This window comes from Bos mutus, chromosome 7 (assembly GCF_027580195.1).
Source record: "Bos mutus isolate GX-2022 chromosome 7, NWIPB_WYAK_1.1, whole genome shotgun sequence".
NCBI classification, from domain to species: domain Eukaryota; kingdom Metazoa; phylum Chordata; class Mammalia; order Artiodactyla; family Bovidae; genus Bos; species Bos mutus.
In genome coordinates, this window is record NC_091623.1 from 89,130,749 (window position 1) to 89,150,655 (window position 19,907).

At 36.4% G+C, this 19,907-nt stretch overlaps 1 protein-coding gene across 5 annotated transcripts in view; it reads right to left on the bottom strand.

The window, feature by feature from the left end:
- Positions 1-780: 780 nt before the first annotated feature.
- Positions 781-19,907, bottom strand: part of FAM13B (family with sequence similarity 13 member B) — a 77,374-nt gene continuing 58,247 nt past the window's right edge. For 2 of the 5 annotated variants that reach the window (XM_070374387.1, XM_070374385.1), the window contains 12 exons: positions 19,644-19,791; positions 16,871-16,936; positions 15,248-15,458; positions 14,558-14,687; positions 12,944-13,025; positions 11,100-11,329; positions 8,732-8,815; positions 8,407-8,502; positions 6,232-6,315; positions 5,973-6,136; positions 5,310-5,411; positions 781-2,915 (listed from right to left, as the gene is read on the bottom strand). In XM_070374387.1, the coding sequence (XP_070230488.1) occupies positions 2,792-2,915; positions 5,310-5,411; positions 5,973-6,136; positions 6,232-6,315; positions 8,407-8,502; positions 8,732-8,815; positions 11,100-11,329; positions 12,944-13,025; positions 14,558-14,687; positions 15,248-15,458; positions 16,871-16,936; positions 19,644-19,791 (1,521 nt within the window). In that variant the 3' untranslated portion in view covers positions 781-2,791. The remainder of the gene's footprint in view (positions 2,916-5,309; positions 5,412-5,972; positions 6,137-6,231; positions 6,316-8,406; positions 8,503-8,731; positions 8,816-11,099; positions 11,330-12,943; positions 13,026-14,557; positions 14,688-15,247; positions 15,459-16,870; positions 16,937-19,643; positions 19,792-19,907) is intronic. The other 3 variants (XM_005891697.3, XM_070374386.1, XM_070374388.1) reach the window with 2 other exon arrangements.

The window sequence follows — 19,907 nt, forward strand, 5'->3', positions numbered from 1 at the left end:
GTATAAATAACGGTGCTGCAAAAGCACTGTTTGGATGGTTGGGAAATTGTGAATGGCTGGCATTGGGAAACTGCAAGGAAACTTTTCTAATAGAGGTTACCTAAGCCCTCCTAGAAGAGCCACATGTTCTCTTAACCTAAGCAACATTGTTTGACCATAGACTCCCACGTTGTGCTCAATAGTCCCTGGACTGTGAAACTCCAAGGAATTAAATATACTCACCTTCCTCAAACCAAGCTCTTCTCTTAAACACTGTATTTCAAATTTTCTTAATAAGATAACTGACTGCAACAAGAAATGAAGACTATTCTCTCTGCATCTTCTCCCTAGATTTCCAAAGAGAATCAACAACATGGCTCTTCTTTGTCTTACCACTCCCTAGAGCTATAGTCAGTCACGTGGTTTAGTAACCCTGCAGTCTCTCCACATGGTTTCTGGTTGGGGTCATTCAAACAGAGCCTAAGAACATTAAGGCAAGGGAATACCTGAGGTTTCTATTTTTTTCTTTTTTAACATCTAGTGAAAAAAACAAAAAACATTTACAGAGACTTAGAACATTAAAGTTCTTTTATTACAAAAGTCTATACAATGAGGTGCCAGACACAGCAATGCAATGATACTTACAGTCATATATATCTATATATTATTTGTATATAGATATACAGTTTTTACTTGTACCAAAGTAAAATTATCACAAACCGCCTAATTCTACCACTTACTGCTGAACTATGACACACAGTACTGTCACATAGCATGCGTGCTGCTATGCTACTTTTTATCTATTCTACTCACAGCCAAACACTAACAGTGAATAACCAACATCATGAAGCAGCTGTTAATTCTAAAATGAAACCAGTCAGGCCAATGACTTATAAAAATATGGTACTAATATAGATTTAGCATTATAAAGAAGGAATATATTATTTAAAACATTTAAATAGTGCATATGGACATTTTTGCATGTGGTATATAAAATAAAACATTCATATAAAACAATACACAGTGCACATTAAATAAGATGTTTGGATATACTCCTGTGTGGAGACTAAAAGACATTAACTAAATGCACACTGCATGATGAATTCAAAATCAAAGTGATAACATCTTTTGGTATTTTCAATTTCACGATTCTAGGTGTACATTATGAATAACCAAGCTGTATCAAAAGGAAACCACATGAAAAGGGCTGGATTTAGTGCTTTATTCCCCAACGTGTTCACTACCAAGGAACATTCCCTCCCCCCAAAAAAGGCATTGCACACACAGGTGAAATGTGAAGTACTAGAAATGCTACTTATTATCAAGCTACTTCATGTGCTATGTAATAGTGCCAGGAGTCTGAGGTTCATGCTTCCCTCACCTTATTAAAGGATGTTGCAAAAGTCTGTGTTTGTATGAAACAAATTATGAATATTAGCTAGTTAAGAAAACCATGCATGAGTCATTGCATGCAAAACATGGGCACAAAGTGAGACACACATCAATCCAAAAAAGCACCAGGAAAAAAATTAACACTTAGATCAAGCCTGATCAGAATATGCTGTTAATGACTATTACATTGTTAGCACAAATAAAGTCACTGTTCTGTGAAATTAATTAGAGAATTATATCAGGAAAGAACCTGAAGAAAAGCCATGCAAACCCAAAGAAAAAAAGATATGCTTAGAGTGTATGACAAGGGGCATACCACAATAATCACATAGCCAGGTGCTTTAAACAGCATGTGACTGAGCAAATCCCTTTAGAGGATGTTTTCTTTATGGATTTTGCTAATTAAAAAAAAAAAAGATGCAACCCTCCCCACAAAGGTACAAGAAAAAATGCAGTGGTATAGCCCTTGTTAAGAAGAGAGTCACTTCAGGCATAATGATTCTTTTGCCAATTTAAGCCCATTTGATTGAACACACAAATCTGAGCACCATCAGTTCCTACATGCTGACAAGGCTATTTTCTCACATTATCTGGAGGTGGGTAGGGGGAAAAAAATGAAGGATCTAATCCAGACAAATCACATCATCACCAACTGATAAACTGCAACTGAGGAAACAAAGAGTAACTTAAGTCCCAAAGGCAGCATGTGATATAATTCAGTTCTGTGTGTGATGTGTGGTGTGTATTTTCACTACACTAATAAACAAGGTCACTTTTTGGTCTAGCCATTGTTATCTTCATCCAGGAGCTGTGTGACCACTGAACTGCAAAATTTTGCTAACATACTATGGATGAGAAAGCGTCACTTTGGGCATTTAACAGAAATATGTTCCATTGTAGGACTTGAAATTTCAGTTGATTTTGGTTTTTTAAGAAAACATAGAACACAGTTGCATATGTGCACATTTATAGGCTTTTCTTTCAAATTTTCAGTCATTCTGTAAGAAAAAGGCAACCGAAGAAGAATTCAATGTGAAGATTTTCCTCTCAATTTTCTTGAGTAATGAGAAACAAAATAATAAAGTTGGTAATAACAAAAAGCTTCTATCTTCAAAGTTCTTAAAGTTGAAAAGATAAAATATTAGTCTTTTAATAACACGATGTATCTGCAGTACAAAACAATGAAGAAAAGTGGATGTTTGCTAAAGGTAGAGAGGACAGTCTGTGGTTAATATGGAACATCGCACTCCCTAGATAAGGTCTACTTACCCTCCCATCATTTCTCTAGTGGCACCACCAGCAAGTATAAAATGAAACTCTCTTGAGTGCCTGACAGAATGAACTTAAGAACCAGCCAAGTACACACGATGATAGCTTCAGGGAATACAACTGATTTTATGATGTTTTCAAGGACCATATTTTATATGGATTTTGAAGAATCTTGTTTGCTGATAAGAACTTCAAGAAGCCTAAGCTTGGCTTTAATTTTCTTGTACTCCCTGTACTCCTCAAGCACTGGAACACGATCCTCTTTCTGGGCATTCCTAGGGGAGAAAATAAAACTTAGAGATCATCTGGAAAATAAAATCCCACAAGCTGTCATAATGTGAGGCAGAATATTACCCAATATAAGCTCAAATAAAAAACTGCTCTGCAAGAAGAAAAGATTATTGGACTATTTCCCTTCAACCCAACAGAATAGTCCTAAAACACTTCGAATTCTGATCATTGATACTGATAATATCCATTAATGTGTTTGGATATAATGTGTTGATACATTAATGGATATTATCAGTATCAATGATAATTGGAGGTTATAACATAATCAAATATTTTAATAAGACATGCACTGCTAGACTCTGTCAGGTCTGTAAGTGTATTATAAGTTCTAGAGAATTACAGTGAGTCGTTTCTGGCTTCAGTGAATTAAGATGTAAAACATCTTACTGGTAGCAAAAAAGTCGTCTTTCTCACTTTATATTAGGGATCCAATGCAATTCAGTTTAATAATCAGGTAAAACATTGAATTATACTAATTATAAGCAAAGGTTTTTTTCCCAATAAGACAAAGAATTAGAAAGCACTTGGAAAATGCACTTGAGATTTTTTTTTAACCATATATGCCACCCTACAAAGAAGACTCTCTAATATGGTAGTTTCCTCTTATTCATGGGGATACATTCCAAGGCCCCCGTGGATGCCTGAAACCAAATCCTATATATACTTTACATTCATACCTATAATATATTTTAATTTATAAATTAAGACACAGTAAGAGATTAACAATAACTAATAATAAAACAGAATAACTATAACAATACACTCTAATAAAAGTTATGCGAATGTGGTCTCTCTCAAACATCTTATTGTACAAATTTAATGCCTTTTTCATATTATTAATAACTAAACATTTATCATGCATTGGGCCATAACTTTTACAGTCTGAGGTATGATAGCAAAATTAGTACAAATTTATTTTTCCTTCTTCACAATTTCATGGATAGATGTTCTTACTATAGTTCTTAGCAACCTCAGCATATGATTTTTTTTTTCTCCTTGACTGATTGAGTTAAGAATTTTCTTTTTCTTTCCGTATCTTCACCCCTCTTTTCACTTTTCTTTCCCTCTTTTCACTTGAAGTACTCTATGGCTTCTCTTTGGCATATCCGAATTGCTAACACATCTACTCTTGTGCTTTAGGACACATTAAGTTAAATAAGGATTAATTGAATACAAGAACTGAGATACTGTGATGGCTAATCTGATAAACGAAATGGATACTGAGTGACTAAGGGGCAGGATATGCTGATCAAAAGGATGATTCACGTCTTGGGTGGGCCAGCACAAGATTTCATCACACTACTCAAAACAGTACATGATTTACACTTTACGAATTGTTCATTTCTAGAACATTCCATTTAATATTTCTGGACCACAGTTAATCATGGTGTAACTGAAACAGACATAAAACTGATGCGGGAGAACTACTATAGAGTTAATGGCTTGGTAAGATCATCTGGTAACATGGAAAAACTCTTCTGAGCCCTGAGATAAATTGTCTCTTCTGAGCCCTGAGATAAATTAATTGTCACTTCTGGCCATAATCTGAATTAGAATGTATTTCCCTTACTTTTAAAAAAGTCCCACTGGGTCAACTGTGCATTACCCAGTTAGATAAAGGCACTGGCCATACTGTATTACAGGAGCCACAAGACTGCCACAGTAATACACACCTTGGAAGTATGTGTCCTAGAAAGAGACAACACACAACCTAAGCAGCCATGGTCTCCATAGAAGAATCCAAACTAACTGAGAACAACACACACATTTGGGACCCTTTCTAAAAGGAGATCTCATTCACAAACACTTCCAAAAGGGTAAGCTGCTAAGTCGCTTCAGTCGTGTCTGACTCTATGCGACCCCATAGATGAAAGGCCACCAGGCTCCCCCGTCCCTGGGATTCTCCAGGCAAGAGTACTGGAGTGGGTTGCCATTTCCTTCTCCAATGCATGAAAGTGAAAAGTGAAAGGGAAGTCGCTCAGTCGTGTCCAACTCTTAGGGACCCCATGGACTGCAGCCCACCAGGCTCCTCCGTCCATGGGATTTTCCAGGCAAGAGTACTGGAGTGGGGTGCCATTGCCTTCTCCATCCAAAAGGGTGGATACTGAATTAAGAAACCTAAAATAACTGCCACTCAACCACACCTCTCTAGGACAATACTGATTTATTTTGTCAGATGTTGTTTATTCCAGCTCTAGCTTTTTCTGCCATTAACAGCAGGGCCGCAAGGAATAAAGGAAGGTTTTTTACTTTTATTTTCAATGCTAGCATCCTTATATGCACAATTTATTTCTATTCTTATCTATTTATTTCAACATATGGGCAGGACATGTGACTTAAGAAGAAAGAGGATTAAATTTTGTGATGCTCAAACAAACCTTCCATTTTGTTGATAAAATGCTTCTTCAAAGTCCCGTAATGTTTTACGTAGTTTCTTTTTTTCAGCTCTGGCTTTCCAAAGTTGTTCCAGCAATTCCGGCCTAAAATTCAAACAGGAAGAAAACATCTGAAAGGGTACTTTAAATTCACCATGTTCTTAACAGTGTTTCTAACCCTGGTTGCAAAATCAACTCAGCTGGTGGGCTTCTGGAATAACCAATGTCTAAGATTCACCTTAGAACAATTAAATCAGAATAGCTGCTTGTAGGGCTCAGCATAAGTACTTAAAACAAACACAAAACAACTTCCCACACGATCCTAAAGTAATGCCAGGGCTAAGAATTAGAATCCAAGGCCGCATCAGGTAAAGAAGCTGACAGAGCATAAATGAACAGATAACTCTCAGCTGGTTCCAGCACTTTGTCATACAGCAAATGCAGGACTTTAGTTTCTTTTAATTTTTATCACACACTAATTTTCAATTCAGAAAATGTGAATGACAACACATTTTGTAAAGCACACTTTCTAAAATCATTTTATTTCTTGAGCACTGCATTCATTCTCTCCAAGTATTCAATTATTTAACACTGAAATTTCTTTGCATCTAAATTTTTGAGTATTTCTTACATAAATAGACTAAAATCACAAACCAGGATACATACATAGAAGCTGCTCGAGTACTTGACAATCGGAGATCTAGAGCCAGTTTTTCCTGATTTTCTTCAACATCAGATTCTGAGTTTTCCAATGATGACTGTGTCTGTACAGCAGTTTTCAAGATATCATTTAACTCAGAGGACAGACAAACACCATCTTCTTCTTCTTCCTAAATATATATATGCAAACAGAGAATCAAATATGCCATGGTTTCAACTTTTCCTTTAGGAAAAAGATCACAGAATTATTTCTCTTAAGGACTACCTTGATTTCCTCAAAAAAATGTGCAGTTTCTCCCTCTATGATCGGCTGTAACATCTGACCTCTTCGCTTGGTGGATGGAGATCCCTGTGACAATAAACATACAAATGGGTCACATTTTTATTATTCAAGGAAGATCCACTTTGCTATTACAGATAAAGTATAACAGATCTTAAACTTTATTTTAACAGATCTTAAACTTTATTTTCAAAATCCTAACCATATGCTTTAAAAGTTTGTAGGAATTTCTAACTATATTTTTGCTTTTTACTTGTTATGCATGCATAAGAGTGATAAATGATAATTTATGTCTAGGTAATTCTAAAGAGCTCATTCAATAAATGCTTTTAAAATTCTAACTAAAGAAGTGTCACTGATAATTTAATTGGGAACATTTTTTCTTTTTAACAAAGTGGTCAATTTTCTTGGTCTGAGGACCCCTTTATATTTCTTTTTAAAAAAATAACAGTTCATTAAGATGTAATTCATATACCATAAAATTCACTCTTTTACAGTATACATTTAGTGGTGTTTGGTATATTCACAAAGTTGTGCAACCATCACCACTATCTGTTTCTAGAACATTTCATCACCTTAAAAGGAAACTGTATTCATTAGCCCTCTCTCCCTAGCCCATGGCAAACAACAATCTATTTTCTGTCTCAGTGGGCTGGTCTATTCTAGATATTTCATACAAACGGAATCATATACTAAGTGGCCTTTGTGTCCAGCTTTTTTCACTTAACCTAAGTGTTTTTCAAGATTTATCCATGTTATAGTGTGTACCAGTACTTCATCCCTTTGCATAGCAAATAATATTCCACCATACAGACATACCTCATCATGTTTATCTATCAGTTGGCTGCACATCTAGACAGTTTTTTACACTTTAGCTATTATGAATAATGCTACTTTTAAGACATGCCTACCAATTTTTATGTGGACAAATGTTTTCAATTCTCCTGGGTATATCCAAGGAAGAGAACTGCTATGTTATACAGTAACTAAATGTTTAAACTTTTGAGGAACTGCCAGCACCATTTGTTGGAAAACGATTCTCTCCTATTCTCTTGGCTTAACTTTTAGACTCCAAATTTCTCTTTATGATAGTCAAATTTAGGAGTCCATTAAGATCTAGAAATGCTTCCTATAGACTCAGTTTTTAAAGACAAACCTGTGGAATTCTAAGGTGATTTTCATAAATAAATTCAAAGACTACTTATACTATTAGGGAATTATGAAAACATCAGAGACACACAGAAACACTTTGTAATCAAAAGATAAAACCAGTATTAAATAAACTAGCTATGTGTGAAAAAGAGTATACACTATACATGATTCACTGTTCAAAGAAAACTGCTTATATCTAAATAAAGTTCTGTTGAGTGACAGCCAACTAAAAAAATGGCCAGTTTAAAAAAGAATGTTTCTGTAAGGGTTAAATATAAAAGCCTAAAGGGAACCGCTATTCAAGAGGCCATCAACATAAAAATGGCCAGCAAGTTTACATAAACTATAAGCTCCGAAGAATGAATTCACTGATGCAGAATGGGCTACATGCTGTCTTCTATTTGAGCCTGAGACACAGCTAGAGCCCTACCATCTAATGGTTAACTTGGAGATAGCACTCAATATGCACTAAGTTATTAAGAATTTTCTTTTAAAAAAAATGCACACATATATGAATACGTATTATTTTAATAGACTTTTTCATTTAAAAAGATGAACAAATAGGTTTATATTATTCTGCAGTTAAGGGAACTGATGGCCATCACAAGAGTGATGTATTTTCAAAGACTTGAATTTAAATGGAAAGAAATTAGGCAAGGGTCTGAAATATTGAGTTTTTAATTCCATAAGTAGATGACCTTGGGCACATCACTCCTGAGTCTCAATTTCATCACCTGTGAAATGAGGTTACCATCCTCTATCTGTTGTAACTTAACTTGTCAGGACTTAATAACATAATCATAGATTAAAATGCTTGTAAGAGTGCCTGGGAGATAGTAGTAGGCACTTATTAATTTCCTGTTATTTTAAAAACAGTAACCTCACCTTACATACACAATCCTTGTTATCTTGGCTGTGTATTTCTCCAATATACTACTGTATGGACTTTTTTGGAAAGAGTGGGTCTTGGTAAAATGAACTAGATAAATACTCGCATGTTTTACTTACAAGGACAGGAGTGATGCTAGCTCTTGTCAGCATCTGTTTTACAAGTCTGTATCTATCATAGAGAGGTTTAACAATATGCCTTTCTTCCCTGGTCACCTGAAGCAAGAAAAACGGAAATCACCTAGTTATCTGAAATCTAAAATTTCTAAAATATTAGGCAATATGACTTTCCCTCCAATTTTTAAAAAGTTATTTTAAATAGGCAGGTAATCATCCAAATGTAGGAAACAATGCTCTATGAAACAGCTCGAAGATGTGGGCCACAAAAGTGATTCATGTTCTTTTAAGACAGGAAATCAAATCTTTTCATCAAGAGAAACATTACCGGCCTTCCATGTTGACTTTCATAATAAAGAAGACTTTTCTGGAGAGAAGTTTTCTCTTCTACCAAATGATCTTTTGTCATTTTCTAGAATTAAAAAAATAAAAACCCTCCCATTAGCCACATCATTCCCTTCAGCAATGTAAGTAATTTGGTTGAAAGGATCAGCCCTTAGGTTAATAAGAACACATCTTTTCCTTATGGATTTGTAGGCAACGTTTTTCAGTCTCCTAGAGAATCTGGTCTTCTAGTAACTAGGTACCAATTCCCTCTGGTGGTTTGATTTATATTTTATCTGAATAAGTTATGAACACAAGAGCTTAGTGACCTTGGGTTAGTTACCTTCTTTTCGTTCAATATCCTAATCTGTAAATGGGGATAACATCACCTATCTCATAGGGCTTCCCATGTGGCTTAGCTGATAAAGAAACTGCCTGCAATGTGGGAGACCTGGGTTCAATCCCTGGGTTGGGAATATACCCTGGAAAAGGGAAAGGCTATCCACTCCAGTATTCTGGCCTGGAGAATTCCATGGACTGTATAGCCCATGGGGTCTCCAAGAGTCGGACACGACTGAGCGACTTTCACTTTCACCTCTCTCACTTTCACCTACCTCACAGAATTCCAATGAGGACTAAACAAGTTAATACATTGTAAAGGCATTTACACAGTGCCTTCTCAGCATACAATAAACAAAATAAATGCCTATTATCTTAATTTTGCACATAATCTTTTATTAGCATTATAATTTTGTTGTGTGTGAGCACATATTCAAAATGCATGCATACACAAGTATAGATCTTATAACTTGGTATTTCTCCTAAACTATTAAGAAAATTTGGTACTAGTATAGTGGAAAGCTCCTGAAAAGAGCTCAACAATATCGATTTGTGACCCTAGACTTCTACACTATGATTTCTGCTCCCCTTCACCAGGCATTTTTTTAATACTGAAAATAAGATACTCTTCTGACATTTTTTAGTACTCCAATGGTAGTAGGCAGGAGCCCCAAATTTATCTGTCCATAACCCCTTCTCCCTCTGTTTGACAGCATGACCTTTAACATACCAATGAACCAATGTTCCACAGACTATACTTTAAATCAAACAAACTCTCCAGTTACTCTCTGTTGTTGTTTAGCCGCTAAGCCATGTCTGACTCTCTTGTGACCCATGGACTGTAGCCCACCAGGCTCCTCTGTCCATGGGATTTTCCAGGCAAGAATACTGGAGTGGGTTGCCAAGTCCTCCTCCACAGATCTTCCCGACCCGGGAATCGAACCCACATCTCCTGCATTGCAGGCAGATTTTTTTATCACTGAGCCACCAGGAAAGCCTTCCAGTTACTACCAGGAGTGGTTAAATCGACCCTGTTTACCACCAGAATGAAAATAAGAGGTAAAAAGAAAAAATTCAGAGGATACGTACTTTCTATAACAAGAATTTTATATTAAGTACATTCAGTAGCGTAAACTTTGTAAAACACTGATTACAACCTCAAGTTTAAATCTTAAACCTAGGAGAATGAATCTGAATAAAGCTCCTGCTGCTACTGCTAAGTCGCTTCAGTTGTGTCCAACTCTGTGCAACCCCACAGACAGCAGCCCACCAGGCTCCCTTGTCCCTGGGATTCTCCAGGCAAAAACACTGGAGTGGGTTGCCATTTCCTTCTCCAATCAAAATCATTTATAGGAAAGGGAGTGGGGAGGAGAGGAGGTTGGTATAACATAAAAGCAAAACCAAGAAAAACTGGGGAGGGCAGCTACTAGAATTTCTAAGCCAGCTCTGTTTGAAGGGAGAAAGACTCTAATATTGAGACCATGAGGTGTACTCTGTTGTCAAGAGGGGTGCACATCAAGATTCATCACTAAAAGTTCACCTCAAGCAATCTACCTCTGCACTCTTTCAGCAAACTTCATCTGATAAATGATCTTGGGTGCCAAGTGCCTTGACCAGGACTGCCCTAGGCAATGCGTTTTGTATACTGTGTCATTTTAATGGACATAATCACAGTCACATGGCTACTGAAGGGATTCACTGGAAGAATGCACAGTCAGAAACTGGCATAATAAGCTAAGAGTTTAATACATGCAACTACTAAGATACAAGACCAAGATTCAAACTCAGGTATATCAAACACACTCATCTTGCTAACTGATTCCAATATAAGTGAACAGATCACATTCAAGTTTTTTTAGTTTTATTATTGTAACTCAGGCACTTATGTTGTGCTGATAAAAACATTTTTCTTAACTGCAAACTTGTTGACTCAGGGCAGCAGATTACCTAGACATCATTATGCCTCTATCTCAATTATTTTATTTCAGTGATTCTAAAGGCTAGCCTGGGCAAAAACCACAGCTCAAGATTACTTTGATATCTTCTGGAAGACACCTCTCGACACGTTTTTCTTTGAGTCTTTTCAGAATAAGTTCAAGTGTTGCTTCCTTAGATGGCTTCTTCTCCTTGTGAATGACCTTGGAGTCATCTTCATTCTCTTCATCTTCATGGTCTAGAGAAGAGCCAAAGCTTTTTGGAAGAGTGTTACTACGTGGACGTGTCTGAGGTACAAATTCTCCATCAGAAGTTTTGTGTTTTGCATCTACATTTTAAAATCAAGAGGATAAATCAGTACCACTGATTTTAGCTAAAATTCAACTAAATCAAAAGAGATGCAAGACATACAAGAGGAAAGTATACATCGACAACACACAGGCTCAGGTATTTCAAGATCACATGAAATATTTAAATTATATATATACCAGGAGAACTGTATGATTTTTCTTTCAACCAATATTCATACAATGCCTACTAGAGTAAGATGCTCTGATGAGTGTAACAGCAGTAAACAAACAGACATGGTCTCTGTTGTCATATACTCAGGAAGTAAAAAATAAAAACTAAGTAATTAGATTCATAAAATAATTTCAGTGAGTGCTAAGTGCTATAAAGAAGATAAAACAGAATGATGTCACAATGTTAAAGAGACATGCTTTTTGAAAGAGCAACTCCTTTGGATGGAACTGATAAAGAAGGCCTTTCTGAGATGGTGACATCCTAGCTGAACATGGAATAAAAAGGGACTAACCTAGTATAGAAGATTTAGGGGAAGAACATTTCTGCTCAGTTGAGGCAACAGCCAAGCCAATGTTCTTAAACCATGACATATTTTAAAAAACAGAAAATAAGGAAAAGTGATAAAATGGGGGGAAAGGGCAGAGTATAAAAAGCCTTGAAAGCCAGCAAAGGGTTTGAACTTTGTTCTAAGTGGAAAAGGAAGCTCACTGAAGAGCTATAAATAAGACAGTACATAGTTTTTTAATAAAAAATAATTCTGGATGCAGAGAATGCACTTACTGTAGGACAGTAAGAGTGAAAGAAAACTGGGAAATTAGGAGGCTAATAATTTAATAACACTCATTAGTAATACATTAAAAGTAGTGATTTTCATTTATGGTTGGAAACTGGTGTTAAATGAGAAAATTTTTTACAGAATTGTAAAGGAAAATTCTAAATAGGTAGGAGAACTTAATTAACCATAAGAATGTAAATAAACTCAAATGACAACAGGGACTCAGTCTTGTTCACCACTACAACCTCAGATGTCTTCAAGTACTTGGTACTTACAGACATTAAAATTTTTGTTTTATAAATTCAAATGAGTAAACCAAATGTGATACTCCATCTTATACATCCACACTTGGTACAGATAATTCTTTAAGTATTAACAATCATTAAAAAGCTTATTCACTAAATACCCACAAAGTAAATGTATCTTAGCAACTGCTATACTGGGCTGACACCCAGTAACACAAGACCCAGTTTTTGATTCAACACAACTTATAATTTAGTCTTTGTAGTATAAATGATTGATGATTAGATATTCTCAATCTTAGATGAAATACCCATCAAAAATTCTTAATACCTACCCAAACTCAAAACTGCTTAATATTTGAAATACTCATACAAACTTCACAATACAATACCATCTAGAGCACCCATCAAAAGACTATTATTAATCAAAGAAGAGGAAAGACATTTGGAAGAATACAATATAGTATTTAAATTTTGATTATAACTAATAAAAAAATAAGAGAACTTTTATTTTGCCAGTGTTCAAGATTTAAAGTTATCAAAAATTATAACTATAATGCTCAGATATTATTATAAAGAATATTTTTAAATGCAATTATATTGAAAAATGCCCATTTTATACCTTTAATTTGCTTTCGCAGTTTGGTGAGCTCTGTCATCCATTTTAATACCTTTGGATTGGCTGCTATATCACTGTAGGAGGGCTGAAAAATTAGAAAAACAGAATCACAGATTATGCACTCATCAACCCCTGTCTGTGCTAAGTCCCTCTCTAGGAATTGCCTTTGCCCACATGAGCTGCCTGGCCCAAGGTTACAAACCCCTCCTCCAGAGCAGCTCATATCCATGACTGGTTATATAGGATTAAAAAGGCCTGACTTCTTCATCTTAATTCAGTCAATCCTGAATCATATTAATTCAGCCATCCTAGTTGGAAACACTGTGGAATCAGGCTGAGGCCATGAATGCAACTATATCCCAGGTCTACATTCCCCTCTCAACCATGCTGCCTTACTCCTTACAGCTGCAATTCTCCCTAAACACTCCCTTGGAAATGGCATGCACTGATATCTCTGTCGCAGCATGCTTCCCAGATAATCCAACCTACAACAACTCTACGACTATAAATCTACTCATAGACTGACACTGTTTCTTCATAAAGATAATGTTTTTAAGAAATATGTTAATACCTCAGTAAAATTAATAAATGAGATCCTAAAAAAAATATAAGAAACAATCATTAAAATCTTTGTGGGTATGCAATGTGGGGTTTTTTGTTGTTGTTATTGTTGGGGTGTTTTTTTGAGTTTTTTTTGCAGCATGCAGTGTGGCATACAGGATCTTAGTCCCCTCACCAGGAATGGAACCCTCACCTCCTTACATGGAAGTGTGGAGTCTTAACCACTGGACCGCCAGGAAGTCCCAAAGGTTATTTTAATTTCTGCTCAAATAGTATTTGACAGTGTTCACAGCAGAGAGTTCACTCAATCTTCATTTATCTTACTTTAAGTAGACAGGGCAAGATATTAAGTAAAGCTCTCTCAGAGGAGGGTCTAGCAACTGGCAGAAAGCAGATCTAACTAAACGTCTTCTGACTTCAAGTATAAGACTTTACCTACTTCACATGTTCTAACGATTAAATATCTCACCCCTTCATGCCCACCTCCCCTGGCTACCTGTGGTTTTTGAGGGAGCAGAAATAGCATTAATATAATTTGTCAATGTAAAGTATTTGCCTTAAAATTCAACAAGCTCTTTTCCAACAGAAATACAAAAATTCAGTGGTACAATGGCAAGAATACTAGTCCGGAATCAGAAGGCGGCGGCTGCTGCTGCTGCTGCTGCTGCTGCTGCTAAGTCGCTTTAGTCTCTGTGCAACCCCATAGACGGCAGCCCACCAGGCTCCGCTGTCCCTGGGATTCTCCAGGCAAGAATACTGGAGTGGGTTGCCATTTCCTTCTCCAATGCAGGAAAGTGAAAAGTGAAAGTGACGTCGCTCAGTCATGTCCAACTCCTCGAGACCCCATGGACTGCAGCCCACCAGGCTCCTCCATCCATGGGATTTTCCAGGCAAGAGTACTGGAGTGGGGTGACAAGGAACTATATAATCTCAGATCTATATAAGCGCTATTTTTCTGGACGTCTTAGATTAGTTCTCTCTCCCAGGTAAGAGATGGGAGAATGTCCTCTAAGTTCCAACAGATCTACTTTACAATGGGCAGTGTTACAAACTCACCTTGCCATTTCTTTCCCTTTCAAATTGTTCCTCAAATTGTCTGATTTTTTTCTGAAGTTTCTTGACTAATTGATATGGTGTTCTGTCCTCTCTTTTTTCATCTTTTGAACTAAAGGATGATCTTCGAATCCTGAATTAAAACAAGAGGTGAACACTGTAGTTAAATTTTCAAGTTATCAACACCATCTCTCCTATTACCCTGATAAAACATCACACTATTATCAAGAAGTAAATTTTTTAAGTGCAATTAAACCCCTAACACTGAAGGACAAATGGTAGAAAGAAACTTGAACTACGCTAGAGACCACAAAAAGCTAACACAGTAGCAATGAAAACAATCTGGAATTATTCAAAAGGCGCTTGGGCAAATGCAGATAAAACACAAAGACACCAAGCAGCTTAGAGCTCTTTTGGTGTCCAAACTGCAAAGGAAACGTTTTAACTTTCAGGATCAATTTCAGTCATGAATGAATAAATAAATACATCACGGAAAGATGTCTATTAGAGAGCAAACCTTAATAGACGCTCAAAGAACTCAATTTGGGGGCACTCAAAATAATAAACCACAAAAGCATGCTTCATGAAATTGGGAAGAAAGCTTTCAACTATAGGCCTAGAGGATTAAAATCTCTCAAAGGACCTGGGTATGTGATAGGATTCACTGCCCATAAAAACATAAACATCACTTACCTAGCAAAAGAAAGTGCTTTAGATGAGGAATCCAACATTTCTGGATCATGTAGGAAACGCTGGCTTTGCCCAAAATCTAAACTCCGATGTGATAACACTGGAGGACAGTCTTCTTCCAGGGGGTGATGATTCATTCTTCCAGCTTGTGGAGACAGCTGAGCTTCTCCAGACTCAGAGTCTTCCTGCCAAGACTTAAAAGCAGGAAATGGCTCTGGAAAACAAACATAAAGAATAGTACCATGGGTCTCTTGGTTCTGTATGAAAAAAAGTCACACAGTATCAGCTATATGTTCTTTAAACCATATCATTCTGTAGTGGTTCATATAATATAATATTTATGGGCTCCTAGGATCTTCATACAGCCTACTATTGTTTAAAGTTGTCTGAGCTTCACTTTTTACTTCAGTCCTAATTTCACATAAGGAGTTACACTTTAAATTTCTGAACCCAGTCACAAAGCAAGAAGGGACACTGTCAAGCTCTTCAAAATTATACTAAATGCTATTTTTCCAGTAGGGAAAAGTCTTCATTTAGAAACAGTAAACATTTAACAGTCCTTAATTGGGAATTTAACTGAGCCAAATGCTGCCAGATGAATAAATTGTCCCTCACTGTCAAGTGACTATGTTAAGAAGTGGAAGCTATTCCCCATGCTATTCAGAATACTCGCAAATGGCTCTTGGACTCCAACAAAAGAATTGTTAGATTTATAAACAAGCAGCTAATTCACCTGACAATACCAGGACTCTAACATTAAACAGAGGTGGTTATTTTCTGCTACAGGATTTCTGTGTATAATACATATTTTAATAATTAAACCCAAAAGTATTAACAACACAAAATTTAACAGCAGTACTCCTTCTTAAGTACATTTATTTTATTGGAGTTATCCTATAAGTTCTCATATGAAGCCATATTGAGGTATCTGATGTCTCTGCACAAATAAGGCTTATTACATACAGAACACATACAGATAAACACACAACCCACAAATATACTCCAAATACATAATTATCTTCAAGTATCCCCCTTGATTTGGGGAGGGGATAGGGACTTTTCCATCTACACATTAACTTAATATATGACTATAGTGTAAATTTTGATGCTATGGCTTTTAATAGCAAAAATGAGTTAAATATTTTAGGATGCAAAAATTGGCTTGACAGTGTCAAAAAGCAAGAATGACTTTTTTTTTTTTGCACAATACCTATGAACTGCTACTAATTTAGTTTAACTTTATGCATTAGCAATTTAAAGCATTACATTTTTTCAGGATAATAAGAACATAATCAACTTCGTTTTTTAAAGCCCAGATCTATCTGATAACTAAAAATTGGGTACATAGCGTGCAATCCCGTAATAAACCCAGCAATAAAGTGATTTTCAAAGCAACCCTTGTACCTGCTTCCCAGAAAATAAGTAACTGGTAATAAACATTTTATGAGAAATCTCCTGTTTTAAGAAAAAGAGGGAACTAACAAAAAACAGTATTTTCTGGGTATCATTTTTAACCCAGAACAGTTTTCCTAATATTTGGGGACAGCAGGAGAAGGGCTAATAAAAAGGCAAACAAAGTGAACCATAAAAAGGCAAAAAAGCTAAACTATGGTGAACCATACTTACCCTCCCCATCTCTCTGCAGATGCATTGTTTTGAAATCAATGAGGGGAAAAGTGATAGGGCATGACGCTAATAAAATGGAAAAAATGGCAAAAAATACTAAAGTGAACACACAGCACAGTCAGAACAAACCATACACATAACTAACACAAAGCCAAAGATACCAAAAACATTTCCCTAAAACCTGTTAGGCATTCTGCTCAAAAACTTTATTCAAAGAAATTACTACTAACCAAACTTTAAAAACAAACACAAACATACATTTCCATTTCAGCAAGCAAGGCAAAAAAATTAAAGTAGTGCTGTTCTATTAAAACTCAAACATAAAACTGAAGAAATGGAAACTTAATCAGGTACCGTGGAAGCTTTTCAGTATAAACAATTTGACAGAAAAATATTTCCCTTAGTTTGCTCTGCAAAAAGATTCTACTGTTATCTCATACAAGAGCCAGCAGGTAAGAATCTGAAGATGTCCACTTACATTAAAAACCAAGACCTTTGGATGGCTACAAATGCATACTGGTGGCAGACATGTGCTACCCATTCACTAACTGCATTTTGCTGACTACCCTTGGAACAATACAAAAACCCAAGACCCATATACTTAGGAAGAATGAGATGGTCCTCCATTTGAAGTCACCCTACTTCTCTGTTAAGAGTCATTTCAAATGGGGTACATCTCTTTTTCCAAGGTATGCAGATCTAAAGTAATTTGGTTTCTTGAGGAAGACTATTATTTTAGAATATCCTAAACTCCCAGTTATGGAAAATCAGTCTCTGTATTGTGGGCACAAGTGGAAGGAGCAACAATGGTCTGCTAACAGCCACTCTCCCAAGCACATGCAGAGTTCATGGCTGAGAAGTTCACTCAGGTGTCGACTGCTGTTGGCTCTCTGCAAGTCACTGACCCGTATTCCTGGAAAAGCCAGGAGGAGGTCTATGTGGACTTGTCACAGCTGTTGAGCCAGGGCAGCTCAGACACTGAAAATCAGGGATCAGGAGTACATAGTGACCTTCCCTTCCCTACCACAACAATTTGTAAAGAGTCAGTGGATTCCAACAAGGCAACAAAAGAGAGCCTAGCATCAGGCTCTCTTTAGGGAAGCCCTCAGAAAGCTGAAGCTGGACAGAGAATGTCCTATCTCCTCAGACAATGGAAAACAAATGGTCTTCTATGCTTAAAACTTAAGATCAGGACCCTCAGGCCAAGGACTATAAAGGGCTATTTATCTGCATCCTCCAAAAAGCAACAGCATTAAATACTCTGTCAGAAGCCCAGCTTCATCTTTCAGAGACTCCTTTCCTAACTTTCAGCTCAAAGGATGCTCTGATGACCACCACTCCTTCTCAGTAACTACGCCAGGATGAGTAACTTAAAGGGACATTTGATCTTCATTGCCACCAGAATGCTAATATATCCCTAACCCTGGGGGAGCATCTTCATAAATCCCAAACATCCTGAATAACCCAGAACAAAGTAAATGGAAGATAACTTCCTGATTTAGTCTAAGTTATGACACATAATACACCGCTGGGCATGCCAAACATCTAGACCAAAAAGGGAGGAGGAGTAGGGATTGAAAGACAGCAGTAAAGATTGGCAGAATGACTTGGCTGGGGCTTTTAAAATATTGGCTATACCTTAAAAATAAATAAAAATGCTCCAACTGTGATCAGGTGTGCAGACTTGAGGTGGCAAAAGGAGCACATGATATTGGCATTGCAATTCCTCATATGTCATTGGCTAACTTGCCAAAGGTGAGATTACGAAGGGATCTTCATTCAAGTGAACAAATATGTAACTTTAAGATTTCTGAGTGATCTCCTTATCTCTTTACATAGGACAGGATATGATCCAGAAGCCCCCCTGGATCCAAATATGCTTCTTATTTCTACTTCTCAACTGCAACATTTTACTTCAAAGTTTACAAATACACAGCAAAGTTTTTAGAGAATTTTACAAAGGACATCCATATACCAATCCCCTAGATTCTACTACTAACATTTCACTATACTTGCTTCATAACATTTCCATTCCATTAACCATCTTGTTTTCTTCATGGATTTCAAAGTAAACAGTAGATATTCATATACTCCTCCATAAACCCTTCTGCATGCTGATCATTCACTGAAGTTTGGTATTTATTTATAGTTTTTGCTCCTTTTGATTAAAAAAAAAAACTTACATACAATGAAATGAAGGTCTTAAATACACATCTGTGAGTTTTAACTCATGTGGTTTTGCCTTTTAAGTTAAAATTAAAATTACTCTCCTTTGTAAAACTTGTTAGGACCCTGCTCCCATACCTTCAAAACCTAACAGAGATACAGGGACATAGTACAATATTTGCTTACAAATACCTCTGAAGATAATTTCTTTTTAAATGTATTTCTGATGATTATAAAGAAAAGGTAGCTGTATTCTAGGCTCTCTATTTAAAGTGGTGAGATCCCTAAACCCTAGCATACTGGACTTTCAAAAACTGGGAGATAGCACCTGATTTGGTTTAACAATTAACAACAGCCTACCCTTGATTTTATTTTCTTTATATTTTAACATCCATCCTCAGAGCTAATGGATAAGAATTAATTCAAATGAGATAACTGCCCCATAATTTCATTAGCGCATTTGAGTAAAAATAGTCACTCACTCTTACATGAATCAAATAAAAACGAATAAGGTTGCTCAGAAAAGGGCAGTAATCTCATTACTGCCTTGGGTAATTTCAGTTACAAATAACATTATCAGGAAAATAATGTGTGTGGGTAAAATTACCTTCCCATTTATCACCATCAGAAACATTCTTCAGATCTAAATGTGGAATTTGGACACATGCTGCTTCCCCTTGAACACCAACACTTTGACTTCCTGGCACTTCTGATTCAGTGTTGGCATTCAAATCACATATCTTGCTACTAGAATCCTGTATTTTAAAATAAAGAATACATTTCACAAACAAGAAGCTTTCCATGCCCTATTTAAAAACAACCAGCTTATGTTCTTGCGTGGTCCTCATGAGTTTACCGTGCCTACATAGGC